At 53.5% G+C, this 21,255-nt stretch overlaps 6 protein-coding genes across 6 annotated transcripts; 4 read left to right on the plus strand and 2 right to left on the minus strand.

The window, feature by feature from the left end:
* Nucleotides 1-4,930: 4,930 nt before the first annotated feature.
* Nucleotides 4,931-8,438, plus strand: HER10_EVM0006491 (uncharacterized protein). Its single transcript, XM_035476074.1, has 3 exons — nt 4,931-6,834; nt 6,910-7,444; nt 7,519-8,438. Exons 1-3 carry the CDS (start codon nt 6,433-6,435, stop codon nt 7,884-7,886), a joined length of 1,305 nt encoding a protein of 434 aa, XP_035329482.1. The 5' UTR covers nt 4,931-6,432; the 3' UTR covers nt 7,887-8,438.
* A 1,452-nt stretch (nt 8,439-9,890) lies between these two features.
* On the plus strand, nt 9,891-11,348 carry HER10_EVM0005295 (cell wall glycosyl hydrolase YteR; the record flags this gene model as incomplete). The annotated part of the gene is made up of 4 exons (XM_035474917.1): nt 9,891-10,621; nt 10,676-10,891; nt 10,970-11,191; nt 11,259-11,348. The coding sequence occupies exons 1-4, from the start codon at nt 10,133-10,135 to the stop codon at nt 11,346-11,348; spliced, it is 1,017 nt and encodes a 338-aa protein (XP_035329324.1). The 5' UTR covers nt 9,891-10,132.
* Nucleotides 11,349-11,515: 167 nt separating this feature from the next.
* Nucleotides 11,516-12,801, minus strand: HER10_EVM0005220 (major facilitator superfamily transporter; the record flags this gene model as incomplete). The annotated part of the gene is made up of 2 exons (XM_035474842.1): nt 11,516-12,712; nt 12,769-12,801. The coding sequence occupies 2 exons, from the start codon at nt 12,799-12,801 to the stop codon at nt 11,516-11,518; spliced, it is 1,230 nt and encodes a 409-aa protein (XP_035329315.1).
* Nucleotides 12,802-13,451: 650 nt separating this feature from the next.
* HER10_EVM0011535 (uncharacterized protein) lies at nt 13,452-15,669 on the plus strand (the record flags this gene model as incomplete). Its single annotated transcript, XM_035480964.1, has 3 exons — nt 13,452-14,022; nt 14,075-14,390; nt 14,516-15,669. Exons 1-3 carry the CDS (start codon nt 13,513-13,515, stop codon nt 15,667-15,669), a joined length of 1,980 nt encoding a protein of 659 aa, XP_035330105.1. The 5' UTR covers nt 13,452-13,512.
* A 2,144-nt stretch (nt 15,670-17,813) lies between these two features.
* Nucleotides 17,814-19,897, plus strand: HER10_EVM0009291 (aminotransferase class-V; the record flags this gene model as incomplete). Its single annotated transcript, XM_035478782.1, has 1 exon — nt 17,814-19,897. Exon 1 carries the CDS (start codon nt 18,380-18,382, stop codon nt 19,895-19,897), a length of 1,518 nt encoding a protein of 505 aa, XP_035329838.1. The 5' UTR covers nt 17,814-18,379.
* Nucleotides 19,898-20,048: 151 nt separating this feature from the next.
* Nucleotides 20,049-21,069, minus strand: HER10_EVM0006476 (uncharacterized protein). Its single transcript, XM_035476059.1, has one exon. The coding sequence runs from the start codon at nt 21,021-21,023 to the stop codon at nt 20,067-20,069; it is 957 nt and encodes a 318-aa protein (XP_035329479.1). The 5' UTR covers nt 21,024-21,069; the 3' UTR covers nt 20,049-20,066.
* Between the last annotated feature and the right edge of the window lie 186 nt (nt 21,070-21,255).

Consider the following 21,255-nt stretch of genomic DNA (forward strand, 5'->3'; position numbering starts at 1 on the left):
TCATCGTCTTTCCTCTTGCGCATTGTGGCCTCGACCATGTCCCTCCTGCCTTCGACCGCAGGTTGGTTCCTGCATTTCATGCCGTCCTCGAACTGCAGGCGCCTGCTCTGGCCGCACCCGCGCCTCACTTTGTCATCAGATGAACACCACGCAACGCACCTCTCAAGGTTCCTCGCCTTATGTAATTAATCAACTGCCTCATGCATCGTGAATGGGATTTTCCCTCTTCCATCAAAAAGCTCCAACTTCAGCCTCTTCTCCTTGTCAGACTTGATTTCCATGGCGGCGTTGCCCCGTCTGGCTCATGCCCCCACGCCTTGGCCCCCAAGTGTCATCTCGCACGCGCCAGCGCAAAGTGTTTGCGTCTCCATTGACCACTCATTTCGAGACACCGACATCTTCGAGAGTTCCATCCACAAATCCTACCCAACGACTGACCATGGTGTCACGCTCGGGCCCTCTTAGATACACCATTTGCGTCTGATTGTGTGCTAAGGAGTAGAGGCATGCAAGCACTTTGTGCCTTATCCAGATATGTTGCTTTTACCATCAGGAGGAAGCATCTTCCCCATTCCATTCTTCAGCAGTACTGATGCCCAAACAGGTGCCATCTTTCTTTCTCTCTTCCCGGACCCCATGCTTCTCGGCGGTGCCAAATTCGCTCCAGATCTACATCAACTCTTTACCCACGAACATGCTCTGGGAGTCCACACGCAACGTAGCAATCGATGCTAGAATTCACTTCGACGCCCGCGCAAGATCAGAGTCGTTCAAAGCGCAGACATCCTAAGGATGTACAACGCAGTCGCGCTATTGATGGCACGGATGAAAGCCACGACGTCTGCCGCCGATAGCCCCGGATGTGGCTGAAAAGCTGGAGCGTTCAGGCCTTCCGCCCGGAGCGCCGAAATGAGACAGATTCCGGACCCACCCTACCATCACCGATCGGGATCAAGACTAGAGCCTCTACTCCCTTCTGGAGCAAGCTATCCAATATCTCTGGCGGCTCTCGGACACTTCCCACCCAGCTAAGATGTACATTCATCGCATATACCGAGGCTGCACCAATAGTCATCATCGTTCTCATAGTAGACCGTTTTCCATCAACATGAGAGCAAGGGGACGGCATTTCCGATCGCCCGGCGAACCCAAGTGCGGTCTGATATCAGTCGATGCCTCTCAAGCCACTCTCGGCTCGAGCCGAACACGTGGCGCTGACGATACCGGACGTTTGTGTCTCGAGTCTCTTGACATGATATCCCTGGGGCAGTCTTCTTCAACAGATCGACATGGGGATGTCACACTATCGATTGCTCCATTAGTTACTTGTAACTCGCCCAGGAACGGCACGACAACGCTGCCTGCTAATATATGGGTGATCAGAGTTCTCAATGGATCCCCTGGGAGTGCCATATCGAGCCACATAGTGGCGGGGCCGCGCGTTCAGTCGATTCATTAGTTCGCTCAGCTCTGATCCTCAACATCATCGAAGCCGGTGGATGCATGCCTTTACAACATGCGAAGTTATCGACTACAACACCTGGCTGTGAGAGTAAAGAGCTGGCGAGCGGAACCCATGGTCGAACTTAACACTCTGGTCACTAGATGATGCAATCGAAGACCGTTTTAAGTATCTACTCCGTACCTGCATAATGGTTTCGAACCTTTTCACAGCCTGTGTCGGTCATCTTGGGCTCGGATATGTATCTGTTCGCGACTTGACCAGAGCAGCGCCTTCCGGTCGAGCATTTCAAAGCAAGAGACTGTTCAGACAATCTGCGCCGCTGTGTGATGGATCACTGCCAGCCCAATATCGACAAATCCGGGACACTATGAGATGGTATTGATCATCTTCTCCGAAATCCAGTTGATGGTCTCGTGATCGTCTCATTAACATACATACATGATATCGGGTTTTCGGCCTCGTGGTGGTTCTTTCCGGCTTTTGGGGTGCAAAAGATCGATCTTGACGTAATCTGACTTCAAGCAAATCACAGGACAACGCGATACTCGGGCTATGCACCAAGCTCGTGCTCAACTCAGTATGGTGGTTCTAAGCCGAATAACACGATCCAATACGAGATGGTGGGTAAATTGCCTGTAGAGATGGCAGGACCGGCCGGCAAGGTCAATCGCAGAGGTTCTGAACTCTAAGGCTTGCAATTGTAAGATCTGCTCAGATGGCGATCATTGAGGTGCGGATTCCCGAACGTTTTAAGTCTTTCTTCGACTTGTTGAGATCCACATAGACTCGGTCACGGCCTACGCGTTCACCCTCATGAAGTTGTGACGATGTGGACAATAGTTCAGCCTGCCAGATGCTACTTCCGGTGATACCAAAAGCTCTTTCACTGTCGTTTTAGGTTCGCTGATCCCTCCTCCAGCGATAACAATATGACTGGACGGTCGTCTTGGGCACCAAACATGGTAGTCAACAGACATGGACTACGCATTCGTGGTGCCCGGAATGAAAGTTCATTGTTTCAGCCGACGAGCTGACAATGAAGACTCCCTTCTCAAAGGACGAATAGCCCATCGTGCGAGACAGACATTCTGTTGATGGTCGGTTCTTCCCCTGTGGTCCGTTGAGGCCGCAAAGGTTGCCTCGATCAGATATCTGCGGCGCAAGGGACTGCTGGACCAGCCAGAGCGGAAATCTCGACGTGACTCCAACAGACTGCTTAGGACAGAACATAAAGGAGAGACGGCTAAACTATCAACGAATTTCCGCAACTTATCTATACTTCCGCGATTCGTCACCTTCTCTGACGGGGACGAAAAACTATTTCATCCGCATGGGCTGGGTTGTCAGACTCTCTGTTACCATCGATTCTCACACCTGCCGGGAGATGTTCGACCTGATCCACCGGGACCACCAAGCGTCACATGTCAGATGCTGAAGGTCCGGTCGTTTCGCATCTCCATGACCAGCAGTGCTGTTCGCTGGTGTAATGCGGCGCCAAAGCACTTACAGAATGTTCCGTCCCAATTACTTCGGTACAAGTCCAGCAGTGAAGCGCCACAGAAGTCGTTCGGATGTTGCTGTGCTGCTCTGCACAAGTGGCACACGTCCTGAGTCCTCGGCCGGACGGAGTCGGCATGGAAATCTTTTTACGCAAGTCGGCGCCGAGGAACGGGAGTTTTAGTTACCGATGCCGGGTCAATGTGTCGAGGGTTCAACAATCCGGAGGGGGCGGAACGGAGCGGGCAAGCTCTCCGACCTCCCAGGATTCCTGAACGGGTATAGCTGGATGGCAAGTGCCCGCAAGAGCCGGCCGGGATTGGGCATTTCGCCGACGGTCCAACAGTCGAAATTTCAAACACCATGCTGGCTTGCTGGTGGTTCGGTACCCGCCCAGCAGACGTCGCGAACTGTGGCCTTCGGTAGCATCCGGTGACGATCTGCAGGGCTGAACGAGTATCCGTACGGGATAGAAGCAATACGCGGGATGGCCGGGTTCATCGCATAAACGCGGAAATGACAAAACAGCGTGAACGTGCCCAATCCGGACTAGGTGAAGTCGCCGAACGACGTTGGCTGATGTTTTGCACCGAGACTTGGGGTAAGTTGAATAACGTTTTGTTCGGGGAGGTTGATAAACACCATCATTGGCGTCAACTGCTCAGATGTCACGAAAAGCCCCGGCTAGAGATATCTGCCTTAGTACAAAGAAGCTTTGCTAGGCGACCAAGGTCAGCGAGGCAGTACGACCTTATCAACCATCACAAAGCTTTTTTCCCTTCCCTTGTCAGTCTCGCTAGGAAATCGCCGAGCAAAGGATGGCCCGACCACGGGGTCGGCGATGGCGGACTTTGATGATGTATGCCAAGACAATTTGTCCAGCTCGCATTGAAGGGCGGGTGCGCCGGCCCCTCCCATCATCAATGAAGCCACCCTCCCGCAGAAGCATGCCACCGACCATTGAAATTAAAGTCGGGTTGTCGAGAATTTTCATCACTGGTCTAAGGCAGACTGAGCATGGCGGCGGCCTCTCCTTGGACGCCGACATCCCGTTGGAAGTGTGGGAAGCGTGGGGGAGAAGGATTGGGATTCGGCCAACAGTTCTGTCACCACCTGTGTCACCCATCCACCGCTTTTGTGTCCATCTGTGATCTGCCAGCTAGTCTCTCAAGCGCTTGCTCGACAGTGCTGGCGACTTGGTGACATGCAAGACGTTCCTTATCTTAGGGTGCGGAGACGTACGAAAAGGCATACGCAACCTGCAAATTCAGCAAATTCAGCCATGGTGGAGGTCGCGTGTTTGTCAAACGAGTCCGGTAATGAACGTCTCCCAAGAATACCTAGGAAATGGAAACCCCAACACGCAAGCCCCTGAGGGGGCAGGGTCATCCACCATGGGAGCGGAGCGGAATTCTAGCGGCGGCACGCAGCAGAAGAGCCAATTTCCATGACAAGGGGGATCTCTACGGCGTATTGATACACAGCATCCGTACCGGTAATCGACAAAATTTGCGACCTCTGTGCTGGGTTTTTGTCTTTCTTTTCCCGCCGTTGAACACGAGGGAGGAAAATGCCTGCAAGCGGTGGACTGTGAACGGACCCGTCTCCACGAACTCAAGAAGGACAAGACGGTTCTGTCGGATGTCGCGGATGCAGACCACTCCACCATGTCGCCCGATCCCCTGTCTGATTGGTCGGCTGTCAGCTTACGGTGTCGTGTGCCTCGTCGCATGCCCTCCGTCATCTTCGATCCCTCCCCGACGCCCACCTTCCCTCTAGCGGACGCGCGCCTGATTGATAACAGAGCCGCGTTTCCTAAGCGGACGTCGGAGAACATGTTCCCCCTGAAGGGAGTACATACAAAGTAGGTACGAAGTCGAGGCAAAGCCGCAAAGGCGTGAAACCACAGCGAACCTCCAGAGAAGCTAGAGAGCACCGAGGGGGAACACAAGGGAGAGTACTAGAGAACGGACCTGGGCTTCGAAGCATGACGGAACGGTTGAAGCGCAGGAAGAAAGAGACTTTGTTTCGCGGTTGGACGTGCTTGACAGACCAAACTACCTACGTCAGGTAGCCAACCTCGGAACATGCAGAGCTAAAAGCATAACCGCACCGCAACGGTGAGCTGCCAACAACTTGGAGGGAGCACGCGACATTTCGTCTGTTGTCTTCTATCTTTCTCTCTCACTCTGCTGCTCCCTCCCGAGTCCACAGGCCTCGCTCTTGTCTCATCCCATGCTGTTGGCGACCGACAACACACCCAAGCTAGAGTCTGAAAGGACATTCTCTGGGTGCGAATTGGATTCCCGGGTGCGCCCACACACCAACCAAGCCAAGCAGAAGCTCTCTCATCTCACACAGGGCCAAAGAAAGACGCAGCACACAAAAAGGAAGATGTAACCCTTGGCGCTCGCGGCACTTGGCGGGCGATTTGTCCACGTCAGGGATCCCAGCCCGCCCGCCCCAACAGCCCACAACCCGCTATTGGCTACAGATCGGAATTCCGTGTCATGGACAGGGTTGGTCACGGGCAGCAGAGCCTTTCCCACCATCCACAATCCACTTTGGGGCCATTGCGAGAGGGACCAGGGTGGGTTCGAATTCGACATGCGGTGCGCGGCTTGACCTTGAGTTCCTCACTTTCCTCCCCAGCACCTCGGAGCCATGCGGAGCCCGCTGATGTGGACTGTGGCGGGTGGTGGGAGTGCGAACTTTGCGAGCAAGAACGAGGAGGGCGAAGACAGCCTGGGAGGATGCGCAAAGCATGGCATGGGCCGCTGGATTCGCTACCTTACCTTTACGCAAAGTGCAAAGGCCACCAACCCGGTAACTCTGTATACGGTCGGTCAAGGTCCAGCTTGGTGGGTTGTGCCGAGCCTGGGCTTTCTGCTCAAAGTGTGCCGAAAGTCCATGTTCTATTACGGGATTATTAACAGATCCATCTGATCCATGCTGCGTGATGAACGTCGCTACCTCGAGCTCCCCCGTTTGTTGTTTGCCTTTCGACCTTCCCGCTCGACAGCTCTACCTCCTTCTTAATCTTGACTACTGCTCCTCTGCTCACTTATCCATACTCCGTACACTACTCAATTTAGATCTTCATCAGGAAATCCCCGGTAGTTCAGGAGACATTCAAACTTGGCCCCTTTGACACGGACAATCTTAAACTCACATCCCCGACCTTCCGGTCGCCTCTCTCATTGGACCTTGACCCAGCACACACCGGTGGACTGAGTCCGTCAGATCCATCCCACCCGCACGCATCCAGCCTTCGGGACCTGTGGCCCTTGCCGAACCTCCCGCGCCCTCAAATACCACACGGCAGCAGTCACAACTGGAGTAGCCAAGTTTCTCCAGTCTCCTCATACCTCTCTCACTAATCGCCGTCTCCATCGTCGGCTGTTTATTCCGTCATCAGTCAGTCAGTCAGTCAGTCACACGAGGCAAGGAAGAAAGACACAAAAGGAAATATGGGTATCGGTGCCGTGGCAGAGCCCTTGGTGGTCATCACCCTTTTGTTTGGAGGAACGTGGTTCAACCGCAACATTGGCGACACCAACGCCTACGATAACCTGGGATGGAAGGGAGCCGGCCTCGATGATGCCGAGCACAAGCGATCTGACGAGCGCCGTTCCGGCAACTCGACCCCGGACTCTGAAGAGTCCCTCCTCTCCCTCGGCGCCTGGAGCTCATCATCAACGTTGACACCGCAAGAAGAGCCCCCGCGACGCTCTCGCAGGATCAAGTTTTTTGGATACCAGCGCATCATCACGACACCAAACACCAGAGTCTACAAGGACAGACTCCTCAGCCGAGTCCTCCGCAAGTTCCCCTTCTTGGTCGAGGCATGGTACTGGGCCCTGATTTACTGGGTAAGTGGGAAAACTCCTGATGGCCGCCCTTCCAGTAATTATATTTGGACCATTCTAACACCATCAAAACTATAGGTGTACCAGGTCGGCCGCGCCTTCACCGCGCTCACCCTCAATGAGGGAACCGTCGACGTGGCGCGCAGGCACGCACTCCAGCTCATCCACCTCGAGCAGCGCCTCCATGTCTTCATCGAGGTCCCCGTTCAGCAGTACTTTTTACAGATGCCCACCGTGATGCACTGGATCAACCGCATCTACTCCTTCATCCACATCCCGGGCACCATCCTCTTCCTCGTCATCCTCTACTTCATCACCACCACCCGCAAGCGCCGCGCCGTCTCCGCCAAGCTCGGCGGCAACGAGAACATTCGCTGGAACTCGGCCGGCCCCGCCTTGTACGAGGCCCGCCGCCGCACCATGGCCACCTGCAATCTGCTGGCTTTCGTCGTCTTCACCCTCTGGCCCTGCATGCCTCCCCGTCTCTTGAGCGATCCCAACTACAACGGCCCCGATGCCGGTGAGGCTAAGAGCTTTGGGTTTGTGGATACCGTGCATAGCTCTACCGGCGAGAGCAGCGTCTGGACGACGAACAAGTTTTGCAACCAGTATGGTGAGTTTTGGACCTCCAAATCGCGTTTGCAGCCCCCCTACATTGGATTCCTCACTGACAAAACGGAACAACAGCCGCCATGCCCTCCCTGCACTTCGGCTACTCCCTCCTCATCGGCCTCACCGTCGCGACCCTGCCTCTCCCGTCGATCCGCTCGCGCCCCTGGAAGCGCTTCGCCATCGTCGCCGTCGGCATGGCCTACCCGGCCCTGATCCTCACCGCCATCGTCGCGACCGCCAACCACTTTGTCCTCGACGCCGTAGCCGGTGCCATTGTCTGCGGTCTCGCCTGGAACTGCAACGGCGTGCTGCTTAACCTGCTCGTCGTCGAGGACTACTTCCTCCGCATGCTGCGCATCCACAAGCCAGTCAACTGGACCGATCCCGAGGCGACGATTGATACCAATGAGTGGAAGCCCAGCACGGTTCTTGATGAGATCTAAAAAGCTACGAAATTTTAATGCCGATCTTTCTGTTTTGCAAACGGCGCATTATGCTTTTGATGGGGGAAGGGATGGGTTAGAAACTCTTTTTGGGGGGTTGTAATGCGCCCATGGCTTGGATTACATTCTTCATGCGTTACATTTGCGTTGAGAGAACAAAAGAGATGCCGATTATTGGAGGCATGTGTGCGAATAGTACATGTTCTCGCATGATGTGGCGAGCATTTTGGGTTCAAGTGGCGGAGTTCCGTGGGCTCTTTTTATTTTCTCTTTTTAACGCAACAATGCGAAACCAATCCCCGTTCAGACAGCGTGGATAACTTGTTCGCTTGGGACGATGTTAAGCTTACGAACACAAGAGCAAAAACATAAGCTCATATAATGGAATCACCTTATAAAAAGCCCACTTCTCTCCTTTGATGTTGTTGATTCGGCAGTACCCTTTTCCATATGACGGTATTGTGGCTAGCCTCAGGAAAGATTATTGTGCTTTAGATTGCCGAGGTCTTTGCCTTGCCAAGCCGGCAGTGAAAGACGTTTAAGACGTTTCCCATTAAGTTGCTCGGTCTTTTTTTGTTGGTCTTGAATGTTTGTCGCTTTGACAGGGTGGTTCGCACGGATACGATGACCGAGCGAACGTTTAACGACGCTTTTTGTTTCCGTGGGCGGCAAGAACCTTATTTCGGCGTGTATGTCGATGTCATGCCGATACGCCGGTCGGATTTAGACATGTGGCTGGGTTCGAAGTTTCAGTAATTCGTCTGGGTGGTGGTGGTCGTCGTCGTCTTATTCCTCCCGTTCAGACTTGAGACGATGTTCTCCTAGGGAGCATGGGAGGCGGTTTTCGGCCTAGGAAAGCGAGGTTAAGAGAGGGGATATTGGTTTGATGTAGGAATAAGCAGGTAGTACTAACAAAGTAACCGAAAAACCCTAAATCCCACAAAGCTCGGACTGCCATGTGGTAGATTTAACAGACTTCAAGGGGAGGAGAGGAGTTCCCAGAGGTCTGGGTGTTGAAATAAGATTCTGGGGGGCATGCAAGGTCAGCATTTTGCAGCGTCCTGTCCCAGACGTAAGGAAAGCGACCGTGACAGCGGAAAATGACAGTCTTCGATTCGCGTTCCCGTTCCTCCACACCCCCCCAACCGTGCCAGCCTAGCTCTTGGAGGGCTTGTTCTCGGGGCGGGAGTGATGGCTACATGGCGGTGCCGTTTGATCCGAGTGTTTGCGGCGGGCGGGGCGGACGGGGTATGGAGGACACGGGGCCCCACTACCGCCCGGAGGGTTGGAGCCTACGGAGTGGAAGTGGTGCTGAGTTGGACCCACTCTGGATGCCGCGGGCGCCGGGTTCCCGTGGAGGAATTGCGGTGTTTCGATTACCCCGCCGCGACTCCCTTATCTGATCCTCTCCTCCCGCCTCTCAACGGCTCCGGGGATTTAGTTTAGCTTGCGGTCTTCAGCTCCGTTGTTAAGCGACCACCCGGGGCCGTGATCGAATTCGCCGCCCGTCACATGGTGCCGGCCTTCCCCTTAATTCTGTGGCCCTGGCCGGTTTGGTGACATTCGGAGGCTTGGCGAGCGAGCCCATGCTGGGCGTTCGAGGGCAGATGCCCCGAGAATTGTCGCTGACCGGGGCGAGATGCGATCAACCGGAAACGTGACCTAGGCCTTTGCCTCCCCACGCTCCCCCGGCTGGGGAACCGCTTCGATGGGGAATGGGGACGACCATCATTGCTCAAAGAAGTCCATTGCAACGTCGTTATATTTTTCCGCCTTGGCGGTGCATGATGCAGTGCATCATCGAGCTGCCCTCCTCTTTAACCCCCCTCGCTGATTCCACCAACAGGTCTTGCGAAATTCCTCCACTGAGAGGTGTTTTTGGGTCCTGAATTCAGGCAGGGTCTTTCTCTGGCCAACTAGAGCGCTCAATTGGACGTTGTCGAGGCGCAGTTGCTTGCATGTGTCATGCACTGCGGATGTTTATCGGCGCACCGGAGATTGGGGGACGACTGAAGTCGTCATGAAGGCCTCTAGAATTTGTCCATGGTGCGGTTGTACGTTGCGGGCAGCGGACAAGGATGGGTGATGGGTATGGCGTTACGAAGAGGTATATAGGAGAGCAAGTCCATGGTAGTGATTCCAACACATCTGGTCCTCCCACCCAGTGTTCATCTCGTACATTGGAGGTTCACTGCTAGACTCCCTGGGCTTCTTTCGAACTCCTCTCATCCTCCCTAGCACCCAAGATGCGCGCCTCCGCTTCCCTCTTAGCCCTCGCGGGTACCCTCGCCCTAGCCCAGACCCCCTCCCGCCCGTACTCGACCTGGCTCGCCTCCTCCTTCGTCGCCCGCAAAGCCCCCATCGACGCAGGCTACGGCCCAGCCGTCCTCTACGAAGGCATCGCCCGCGCCGCCGCCGCCGCCAACAACGCGACCCTCCTCCGCGCCGCCGAGACCGCCGTCTCCTCCCTCGTCTCCGACGCCGGTGTCCTCGACGGCTGGGACCCGGAGTGGTACTCCCTCGACGACATCCGCATCGGCAATAACCTCCTCTGGTTCTACCAACGCAACACCACGGCGGGAGCGAAGTACAAGATCGCGGCAGATGGGCTGCGGCAGCAGCTGAACCGGTGGCCAAGGACGCCTAGCGGTGGGTTCTGGCACCGCGCGCCGATCTACGAGGATCAGATGTGGTTGGATGGGATTTACATGGCCGATTCGTTTTACGCGACGTATGTATCGCTGTTTGAGAAGGGGAATACCACGGCGTGGGGGGAGATTGCGCTGCAGTTTGATCTGATTGAGGAGCATACCCGGAACCACACGACAAACTTGCTCGTGCACGGGTACGACGAGGCAAAGGACGCCGTTTGGGCGGATCCCGTGACGGGAGCGAGCCCGTTGGTGTGGAACCGTGCCGTCGGCTGGTACTTCATGGCGCTCATTGATACGCTGCAGGTCTATCCCAAGAACCTTCCGGGATACGCGCGGCTGCAGAAGTACTTTGTCACACTTGCGGACGGGCTGGCGAGGAGCCAGGATGCGTCGGGAGGATGGTGGCTCATCATGAACGAGGGGTACCAGACGCGCAAGGGCAACTATCTCGAGTCGAGCGCCGCGGCCATGTTTGCGTACGGACTGCTGCGTGGTGTTCGGGATGGGTTCCTCGAGACCAAGTACAAGGATGTCGGGCTCAAGGCGTACAAGGCGCTTGTGAGGGACTTTATTCGGGATGACAAGAATGGGCTTGTCAGCTTCACGGGGACTGTTCAGGTTGGGAGTCTGAACTCGAACGCGAGTTTCGAGGTAAGTCGCTGTTGTTATCACGCAGAACCCCCATCTCGAGAGTTGCTTTGCTAATTGGATTTTCTAGTATTACACCAGCATCCCTATCGTCGAGAACGATCACCGTGGTAGCGGGTCTTTCATGTTTGCCGCTATTGAAGCCGAGTTGGCGAAGTAGACACTGGACCGAGAAAAGATCATAGAACCGAGTCCTAGAACAGAAATAAAGCTTCCATGTGTGGCGTCGCAGCTTCAGCCTAGCTTCGTGTCAATGCCCTTGTGTGACAGTAAAGACCTGGCTAGGCCACGATAAAGCCTTGTGCGGCGACGTGCCGCCCTGTCCCTCTATACAGTGTTCAGAGGGTTCCTCTCTCTGAGTCTTTGCCCGTATCGATTCAACAGAAGAGGGATCGGAACCATGGCCAAACTGACAAAGCCAAGCACCGAATTGCCCCATCCTAGGCCGAGGTTTCTGTATAGAGTAGGCCCAACCAGAGGAAGAAATCCACCGATGAGACAGCGAGCCGACGTAACGCAGGCGTACGAAGAGGATGCATAAGGGCCAGAGGCGTCAATCAAGTAAGCCTGAGAAGAGGCGTTGATCCCAACCTGAGCAAAGCCAAACGGCGCCAAACTGATCAAGGGGACGATCCAATGCGTCCTCGAATACGTTGACCAGCCGTACCAAAAGAACGTGACGGGGATGAACAGGGCTGGAATGAAGGCGGTAACCAGTCTTATCTCTGGCTGGTACAGGCCGCCATTCTTCTTTGCGATCTGTGCGGCGATGAGGTCGGAGGTTTTGGCGAAGAGGAGGAGACCGACTAGACTTCCGAAGCCGAGGCCCAGGTAGGCGAGTCCAGCTGTCTCGAGGGGCCAGCCGTAGACTTCCTGGAAAAAAGAGGACGTGGACGTGAGGAGGATGTATAAGAGAGCTGAGATGAAGCCCGTCATGATGCAAAACACCGGGACCAGAGGTGAGCGGAATAGCATCTTCCAGGGGCGGCGGAGTGCTTGGCCCAGTGTCTGAGGATTCTTCTTGGACGAGGTCCCGACCTGGTTGTCGTAGAAGCTCAGCAAGTCCGTCCTCCCTGTCTCCTTTCCAATCCGCAATGCCTTCCGACGCAGGATGATGTGCGCATTCGTCTCTGGCGTGAAGACGTTCATGAGAACCGTCACCATGGCCGATGCGATGAGAAGCGTCCAGAAGATCCAGCGCCAGCCTGCGCGTTGCGTGATGATGCCCCCAAACAAAGGCCCGAGCACGGGTCCGAAGAGAGAGCCCGTCGTGATGACTGCGTTTGGTACGCCGCGTTGGTGGACATCGTAGAGGTCTGCTAGCATTCCGCCTGCGACGGAAAAGCATGCTGAGGCGCCGAAGCCTGAAATTGTGCGGAAGGCGAGGAGGCACCCGATGTTAGGGGACAGGGCGCTGCCGACGTGGGTGAGCGTGTAGAAAATGTTGGCGTAGTAGAATACTGGGCGTCGACCGTAGAATTCGCTGAGCGGTGAAAGAAGAAGAGGTCCGACCTTGAAGAAGGGCTGATGAGTACGTGCATTGTAATATCGGAGTTGTGATTGTAGTTGCTTATACTCACAAGGTAGCCAAAGACGTAGATAGTTGTAACCATTGAAGACACTGTAGATGAATCATTATGAAACTCAGAGTCAATGCTTGAAGCAGCTGGTGCGATGATTGAGGACGTCAAGAAACTATCAAAAACATGGCATCAGCTGTTTGTTTTATACACTTCAGCATCTAGGCGGGACTGCGAACCTGAGCACTATCATGCAGCTAAGCAGAGCCAGAATGGTAGATTTCTTAGTTGAAGTGAAGTTCCTGTAGGATGTGAGCATCGCCTTAACTAGAACCAAGACACGGAGTTTCCGCCCTGTTACCATGTAACTCTTACCTTGGGTTTTGGGTATCGTACTGGTCATCCCATGCTACCACCCCCCTGTCGAGATCAGACACAGGATCGGACCCGGCAAGATCATTGGGCGAATTGACATCAACAACACCCATTTTATAGATTAGGGGTAAAAAATGTACTTGAAAAAATGATAAGAAAGGCTCAAAGGGCAAGTTGATTGCTCATTCTCAAAATCTCCTTGAAATACTCTACTTCGTCAACACTTAGACTAAGGTAGGTTCACCCGATCGGCCGATCGGCCAAAATGGGGTACGCGGGGAAACCTCGGGAGGCGCACCGAACCGCAAACGCCATCACCATCTTTCCATTTAGCATGACTCTAGTTTACGACTCAATTTATCGAACTCATCCTACCGACCACAAGCTCTCTTCTCACAACTGCCTGGGTCTCAATGGAACGAAACTGCAATGAGTGAGCCAAGACGTCTAGGACCACGAGACCGTCCTTCTTGCAAGCCCTGCCGTGATCGCAAAGTCCGTTGCAATCGGGGCCTCCCTTGCTCGCAGTGCACTCGCTTACAGCTCTCATGTGTGTTCGAGGCCAGAACGAGAAGAGCCCCCGTAAATGCCCGATCAGTCAAGTCCTCTTCGCCATGCGATGCGAACGTATCATCGTTCTGCGAAACTCCTGCAAATCATCAAGCAGTTGAGTCATCGTCACAACCTCCTCCAGGGCAAACGATACAACCGACGAACCAGGAAGTTCTTGACCGACTTGCTCGAGTTGAAGGACTCTTATCCAATCTTGTCTCCTCTCTTCGTAATGGAGCCCCGGTGCAAGACCCAGGTGGACAGAGCAAGCCTGGGACGGACCCCATTCCGGCTCCACCGATCCTGCCATCACAAGAAGTCCTTGTCGGAGACGGGGAGAGAGGAAACTTTGTAGATGATTCAGTATTTGTTGGCTTATTTCTTGGGGTAATGGCTCGAGCAACTTCTAGTCTTGAGAAAACATGTTGATGTCTTCTAGGACCCGCCTCGACAACGACCAATAGCCGGTACGAAGACTAGAGATCCCATACCCAACGCAACAACTCAACACATATCTCCCCACTATGGCATAGCAGCCACGGATGTCTTTGGATCTGACCCGGAGACCATATCAGTACCTCCTCACGTCCTTACCAGGCTATGGATCGTCTATCTACAAAACGTTGATCCCTTGATCAAAATACTCCACATACCCACGATCCAGCCAGTGATGCTTGGTGTCGCAGCCAAACCTCAAGGAGCAGACAATATCACACATGCTCTTCTGTATACCACTGCCTTTGCGGCAACGACCAGTATGTCTAGCACCGAGGTTGCAACCCAACTAGGTGTTGAAAGGCTGGTCCTCTTGCGCCACTTTATGCGGGGAATAGATGGCGCATTCACGAGGGCTCAGTTCTTACTTTATCCAAACGTGCAGGGACTGAAGGCTCTGGCAATCTACTTAGTACGACAATTCCTGTTCCACAATTCATACATTACGCATTGCTGATCACGCATACACAGACTGCACTAAGAACCTTCGACACCGGACGAACCATCTGGACGCTCACCGGCCTCGCAATCAGAATAGCAGAATCCCTCGGCGTACACGAAGATGGCTCCCGTCTCGGCCTGGGCCCCTTTGAGACGGAAATGCGCTGTCGTCTCTGGTGGCATCTCACCGCCCTAGACGCCACGGCGCCCGAAAGCCATGGTTTCAACAACACGATGGCCGACCGCGGTAAAATATTTCGCTTACCGCTGAATGTAAACGATACCGAGCTATGGCCCCAGATGGACAACGCCCCTACCGGAAGAGACGAATGGACCGAGACGACATTTTCGATTATGAACCTCGACCTCTGCCGCAACCTACGCCACGCCGTCTCCGCTGTCGGGGCGGCGGACGAGCAGACGAGGGAGGCCAAGATCCAGCAGACGGAGTCGTCAATGGCCCATCGCTGGCTCCGGTTCGCACCGAAGAATAGTGACGTATGTCGTGCCGCGGAGTCTTTGCTTCGAATATCTGTAGCCAAAGCGCGCTTCATCTTGATGCTCCAGGCCTGGCTCTCGGCGCCGATGGAACAAGAATGTAGGTACCGTTACCTGCCCCATTCCCTGTTCACCACTGCCATCGAATTGCTCGAGCAAGGGTACCTGCTGCAGTCAGGAAAGCTTTTCCCTGGATACGCTTGGTTCTATCAGCAGCACCCGCAGTTGTACGCCTTGTTCCTCACGCTCCGCACGCTCGTCGATTCGCCCGAACGAGGGGAGGCGGAGCGCGCTTGGCTTGCGGTGGATAACTACATCGCCTGCCTCGCTGACTTTGAAGAAGCGAATGAGCGGAGAGGGAAGAAGAGTTGCGTGTGGGCGGCTATGGGGCCTTTGCGAGACCGGGCGAGGGAGTCGGTTCGACAGCGTGATACTACTTTTGAAATAGCGATACCGGTAGCGGCGTCCCCAAAGATGCCATCTGGGGAGAACTTTGGCACCGGAACATCGCAATCGTGGAATGCGATCGCGCTTGAGCCGCTGGCGTTTGATAACATTCTTACATGGCATGATTTCTCAGATCTGTTTGATGTCATATGACATCAAGGGGCAAACAATTTGACAATTTGCTTGCCAGCTTGTCCAAGTAGATCGAGAAAGATTACATCATAGGTCGTAAGTGATTAAAAGGAAGCCAATCTGGAAATAGAGTTTCTTCCACTCTGATGTTCTTGACCAATTCGAGTTTGTCAAGAAACACTCGAAGCAGATAGTCTTCTCGGTTAGAGAACAAGGTCAAATTACCCAACAGTAGTACATGGGTTCAGGATATTCCAGACCAAGACCTACTTACCATAGCGATCGTTTCGGATGAAGATCAAATCATGTACTTGACTCAAGTCTTAACTTCGTAAATCCCGTTTAGGTAAGGTAGGTAGGATGGCAGGAAGCTTTTAGGCTCCAGTCCTGGGCTTCAAATGGAACGCTCTCAAGGCTTCTTAGATGCATCGCGGAGCTTGATGAGGCGAACAAAATATGTGTGCGTTTTCCTAGTGGTCGACAGTATCTTGTTCATGGTCCTAAACCTTGGCTATCAACCCCGTGGCCAAACTCGACTGGTGTCAAGCCGAGGTTCGGGAAAGATACCGACAGAATGCGGATACCTTTCGCGAGGTCTAGATTTCAAACGTTGCGGTCCTAACGATGGGGATCGCTGCCAAGTCATATAGTGCCCGTGACAAGTTTCCAATGATTCATGAAGCTCCACGAATAATTGTATGTTGAGTCCTTCGATTTGGTTAATTGATAGCTGCCTAATCGCCTCCTTCTTGCAAAACTTCCCAATGGGGTTAGCAATCAACGAAAGCACAGTAAGCTGTACCTTGGTAGCACCTTGCCAAGTTGCCACATCTCAAACTAGTTAGATGCGTTGGGCTAAGCGGCTTTCCTTTGCCCCCCTCGATAACCATGCATACTGTAATGAGACAAATTTGCACCCAATCATTTGCCTGCCTCAAGCGATCTTGCACCGGTGCCCACTTCCAATGCAGGCTTTCTCTCAGCTGGCGACGTGGAACGCTGCACATATTCGTTAGTCGTCTTACACACCATCTTTCGTATTTCCAGGTAGAGAGAGACGTACATCCTGCTTGTGGAGAAAAATAAAACGTGGGTGGATCGGTGAGAACATGGTGGAGACCAACAGTTTGAGTCCGAGAAGTTGGCGATGATGCCATACAAACATGCTAGGTGACAAGCGAACAAATCTGTTGTTCATTTTCATGGAACATTGAGTTAGGCATTGCGCTTGTTCTGCTGGTTGATGTTGTTGTAAAATAGAGCCTGAGCGCTCATTCGTTACCAACATGCTGTCCAGTGCATCGGTCTTTCGCCTGTATATGGCTCTTACAGCGAAGATGTATGCAAGTACGAGCTTCCAACCGCATAGTATACCGGCCGTAAAGTCACCGCCGCTGCACGTTCCAGTGTTTTTCACTTGGACATGTGGCCTACCTCTAAGCGATTAACGATACAATGTTTATCATCGACGGGTGTCTCTGCTCTGCTGAAGCGGCGCCAACGACGATCATGGGCCGCGTATGCAGGTCGGCGTGGACAGCATGATCGTGATCAAGTCTGATTCATTGTAGTTTTAAACTCATAAATTTGCGATGGGACAAAACGTACGAAGTGTGACTTGAAGTACTTTGCGCTGTGTTCGAGGATATCCAAATTCAGTAATCCCTTCGCAATATGAATCTCATTGCCTGTTGTAAAACTCCTCCACTTCTTTGAGCTTGTGCTGTTATCAATATTCTTTACAGAAGATCTTCCTTCCCACGCGGAGATGCCGGGATGACATGCACTCAGGAACCGGTTGGTCTACCAGTCCGAGACCGTCAGGCCGTCAGCAATTGGTAACCCGAAATGGAACATCTCACGACCCAATTTTGTGGGAAATTCCACGTTGGGCGCCACAGCATTCCCCGAAACGCAGGCAACGGGTCTCGCAAAGGTGAAGGGAGAAAACACATTGTGCCACCTAATCATCCGTTCTGCACTTCTTTCGCACGTAATTATTGGGTGGCATGGGGGATCCGAAGAAACGCAGCCGTCCTCGTGGTGTGGACCTGCAGATATTCGGTAGGGCAAATGCAACAGTCTGCCCAACGAAACAATGTACAAGCAGAAGAACGGTGTATATATCCCCAAGCACAGTCCACCTTTGTACGCAGTGCGTGCTCTCTTGTTCGATATTACCAATTATCACCGTCAGAGAGGCGACGAACAATGAGAGGCCCATCCAAGAGCTGCTTAATCCCTTCTGACATGGAGCTCAACGTTGGGTCTTAGCTGCTTGGGCTAGCCGAACCCCCGGATCCACGGTCGATGCAACCCTCCACTGTCTGATATCTGGCACCCTAGAAGTAATACTAGTGGAGAGGGTTCTGATTAGGATCAGGATGCATACCAAAGAGCTGGTTATCCAAAATAAGTTCGGACGATCGGATAATGATGGGATTATCTGGCAGCTGCAACCTACTACTCTTTCCCTCCTTCCTTCCCGTTAAGTAAGTAAGGGCCTGCCTTGTTTTTATACCGAAATTCCTGCCCCAGATACACGCTGTACCTGCAGTATTCACAAACATCTCCAGTCAGACCAGCCCTACCACACTTATTCCTCTTCCTACCTACTAAGCCAATTCCTCTTTTCCCCTTGTATTATAATTATCCACTTACCCAACCCAATCGAGACTGGACTTCACCCCAACACCAACATTCCGATATTGGGATATTGGAGGTGGCCAGCATGGAGAACATTCTCGACAGCCACCCCGAATATGTATCGACTTCGCGGTTAGATGATCTGCGCGCTACCGAGTATGGCTACCTTGACGAGCAGGACCACGTCTACCTCGACTTCACAGGCGCAGGACTCGCCGCCCGATCCCAAATCCGAGCCCACGAGACTCGACTCCAGCAAACTCTTTGCGGCAACCCGCACTCCATTAACCCCACGAGTCAATCCGCCACTCACCTCGTCGAGCAGGCGCGAGCCCGCGTCCTATCCTACCTCAATGCCTCCCCTGAAGAGTACACTGCAATCTTCACCCCAAACGCAACAGGCGCTGCGAGGCTCGTTGCGGAATCATACCCCTTCACGAGACGAACCAGGCTCGTTCTCACCTCCGACAACCACAACTCCGTCAACGGCCTCCGAGAATTCGCACGCCGAAAACACACACGGACCACTTACGTTCCAGTCCGCGCCCCGGAGCTGAGGATAGACCCGTCTGACCTCATGTCAGCACTAAACCTTCGCAGAGGTGGCTTATTCGGCTCAGCTGCAGCTGCAGCTGCAAAACTAGCTCTGACCCCACGAACCACCAACGACGACGACACGGTCAACACCAAATCCAAAAAGAGAGGTCTATTTGCGTACCCTGCCCAAAGTAATTTCAGCGGCGTCCGTCATCCGCTGTCATGGATCAGCGTCGCGCAGAAGCAGGGGTATGACGTGCTCCTCGATGCGGCGGCGTACCTGCCGACCTCCAGACTCGATCTGTCCGCAGGATCCGGCGTCCAACCGGAGTTTGTCATCGCGAGCTGGTACAAGCTGTTTGGCTACCCGACCGGCGTTGGCTGTCTCATCGTACGACGCGATGCTCTGGCGAAGCTCGCCACCTCACGGCCTTGGTTCTCGGGTGGAACCATCACAGCGGCATCAGTTGGAATTCCCTGGCACGTCATGGCGCCAGATGAGGCTGCCTTTGAGGATGGAACGGTCAACTTCTTGTCAATACCGGATGTTACTGTTGGGCTGGACTGGTTGGAAGGCATTGGCATGCCGTTGATCGATACCAGAGTCAGGTGCCTCACCGGCTGGTGCCTCGATCTTTTACGGAATCTCGAACACAGTGACGGGTCGCCCATGGTCAGGATATACGGCCCGACGGATATGAAGCTGAGAGGGGGAACGATTTGCTTCAACTTTTTGGACATTGGTGGAAGGGTCGTCGATGAGAGACTGGTTGCCAAAGAAGCCTCTGTCGAGAACATATCACTACGAACGGGCTGCTTCTGTAACCCCGGTGCTGGAGAAGCTGCCTTTGGTCTGGACAAGAGGGCTTTGTTACCGCTCACCGGCATTCAGAGTGACTCTCTGGACGACTACGTCAGGCTTTTGGCACCTGTGGGTGCCGTACGGATCTCGTTTGGGTTCATGACGACGACAAAGGACGTGGATCGCTTGCTGGACTTTGTAAAAAGGAGATACACCGACAGGCTGACAACAGCTAATGGCCTTCCGCCACACGAACACTGTTGAAAATGATTATTATCTCAATAAACCACGTTTTGTTCAATGATAAACTCACTTATTCGTATTACGATACACTGCCCGAGTGCATCTACCTTACTCTGGGGCTCACCTACAAGTAGCCGCTATTGGCACCACAATACACTGTCCAAGTGCATCTGTCGCAGGCAACTTGCTACTAATGCCCTCGTCTCAATCTCAGCCATAAAAACACAACAGTCCCGAAAAGCACCAGCAACAGCCCGGGGGTTGTGTACAGAGACCCTTGATTCAGTGGGCTCTCGACCATACTAGGTCTGTAAATGACCTTCTCCGTCAGGCGGTGAGCTGCTTGCGGGTCGTGAGCAGGGAGCAGCACAACGTTTTCGCTCCTGGCGAACTCTTTGATTTTCCTGAGAGAATCTACTGCCAGCGCCGGATTGCTGTTGACACCATCCGTAAGCTCCTGGTCGAGTAGGTCCTGATCATATGTCGCATCCCCAAGTAGGAGATACGAAACATCATCAGCACGAACAATGACCGAAAGATGTCCTGGCACATGGCCGGGTGTGTCGACAGCCACGACCTTTCCATCTTCAGTGATGGGATAGCTCTGGTTCCATGGACCAATTGGACCACCGGTTGGTTGAAGAATGGAAGGTTTGAAAGATGCTGGCCATTGGTTCGGAACGGCTCCTTCCATTGTAGCATGAAATGGCGTCTTGTACGCCTGCCAATGTTCTTCGGTGATCCAGACCGGTGCTCCGACGAGGTCGGGCAGCCCGTCACCATGATCATGATGAAGATGGGATAAAACGACTGCCTTGAGGTCACCTGGAGTAAGATTCTCTTGCTCAAGTCGGGAGCCAATACCCTCATCTTTTCCTACATCGATATCGACAGCAAGATGGAAGAAGGGCATCCAGAGTGGGAAATAACCGGGCTCCATACTGTGTGGCGACTCGCCGGAGTCGAACAGAATGGGCCCCTCTGGATGATCGATCAAGTACGTGTTGATAGGCAACATATCTGTCCAGGATGTGTCCAGCAAGACTGACAGGCGGCGCAGGAGTACAGCTTTATCGGCAGGCTGATGACGGTGGGAGGGGCGGATTCTTATCGACCCTGTCTGGAGAATCTTGATGCTGATGGCCATTCTGAAGTTACGATGGAAAGGTATGAATAAGTGCAGACGAGTTCATAGGACTTGATTCATACGGAAAAGAGACTGAATGGTGTTGATGTGGATGGATAGTATTTATGTAAGTCCGCGAGATATTGACTTCGGGCGTCTGAATGCAGCCATGTACTTTGTACCCCTGGGCACGATGAAGGCATTCATGCCGGTGGGATATGCGTCATGGACCAATCGCCTTAGACGCTCTGGC

The sequence above is a fragment of the Colletotrichum scovillei genome (genome assembly GCF_011075155.1).
Source record: "Colletotrichum scovillei strain TJNH1 chromosome Unknown Contig00009, whole genome shotgun sequence".
Lineage (NCBI taxonomy): Eukaryota > Fungi > Ascomycota > Sordariomycetes > Glomerellales > Glomerellaceae > Colletotrichum > Colletotrichum scovillei.

What these genes read in the sequence shown, in the direction of transcription:
- HER10_EVM0006491 (XM_035476074.1), top strand. Translation starts at nt 6,433, where the DNA reads ATGGGTATCGGTGCCGTGGCAGAGCCCTTGGTGGTCATCACCCTTTTG. An exon ending in ACTGGGCCCTGATTTACTGG is followed by an intron (nt 6,835 to 6,909) that starts GTAAGTGGGAAA and finishes TCAAAACTATAG; the next exon opens with GTGTACCAGGTCGGCCGCGC. An exon ending in CAAGTTTTGCAACCAGTATG is followed by an intron (nt 7,445 to 7,518) that starts GTGAGTTTTGGA and finishes ACGGAACAACAG; the next exon opens with CCGCCATGCCCTCCCTGCAC.
- HER10_EVM0006476 (XM_035476059.1), bottom strand. Translation starts at nt 21,023, where the DNA reads ATGGCCATCAGCATCAAGATTCTCCAGACAGGGTCGATAAGAATCCGC.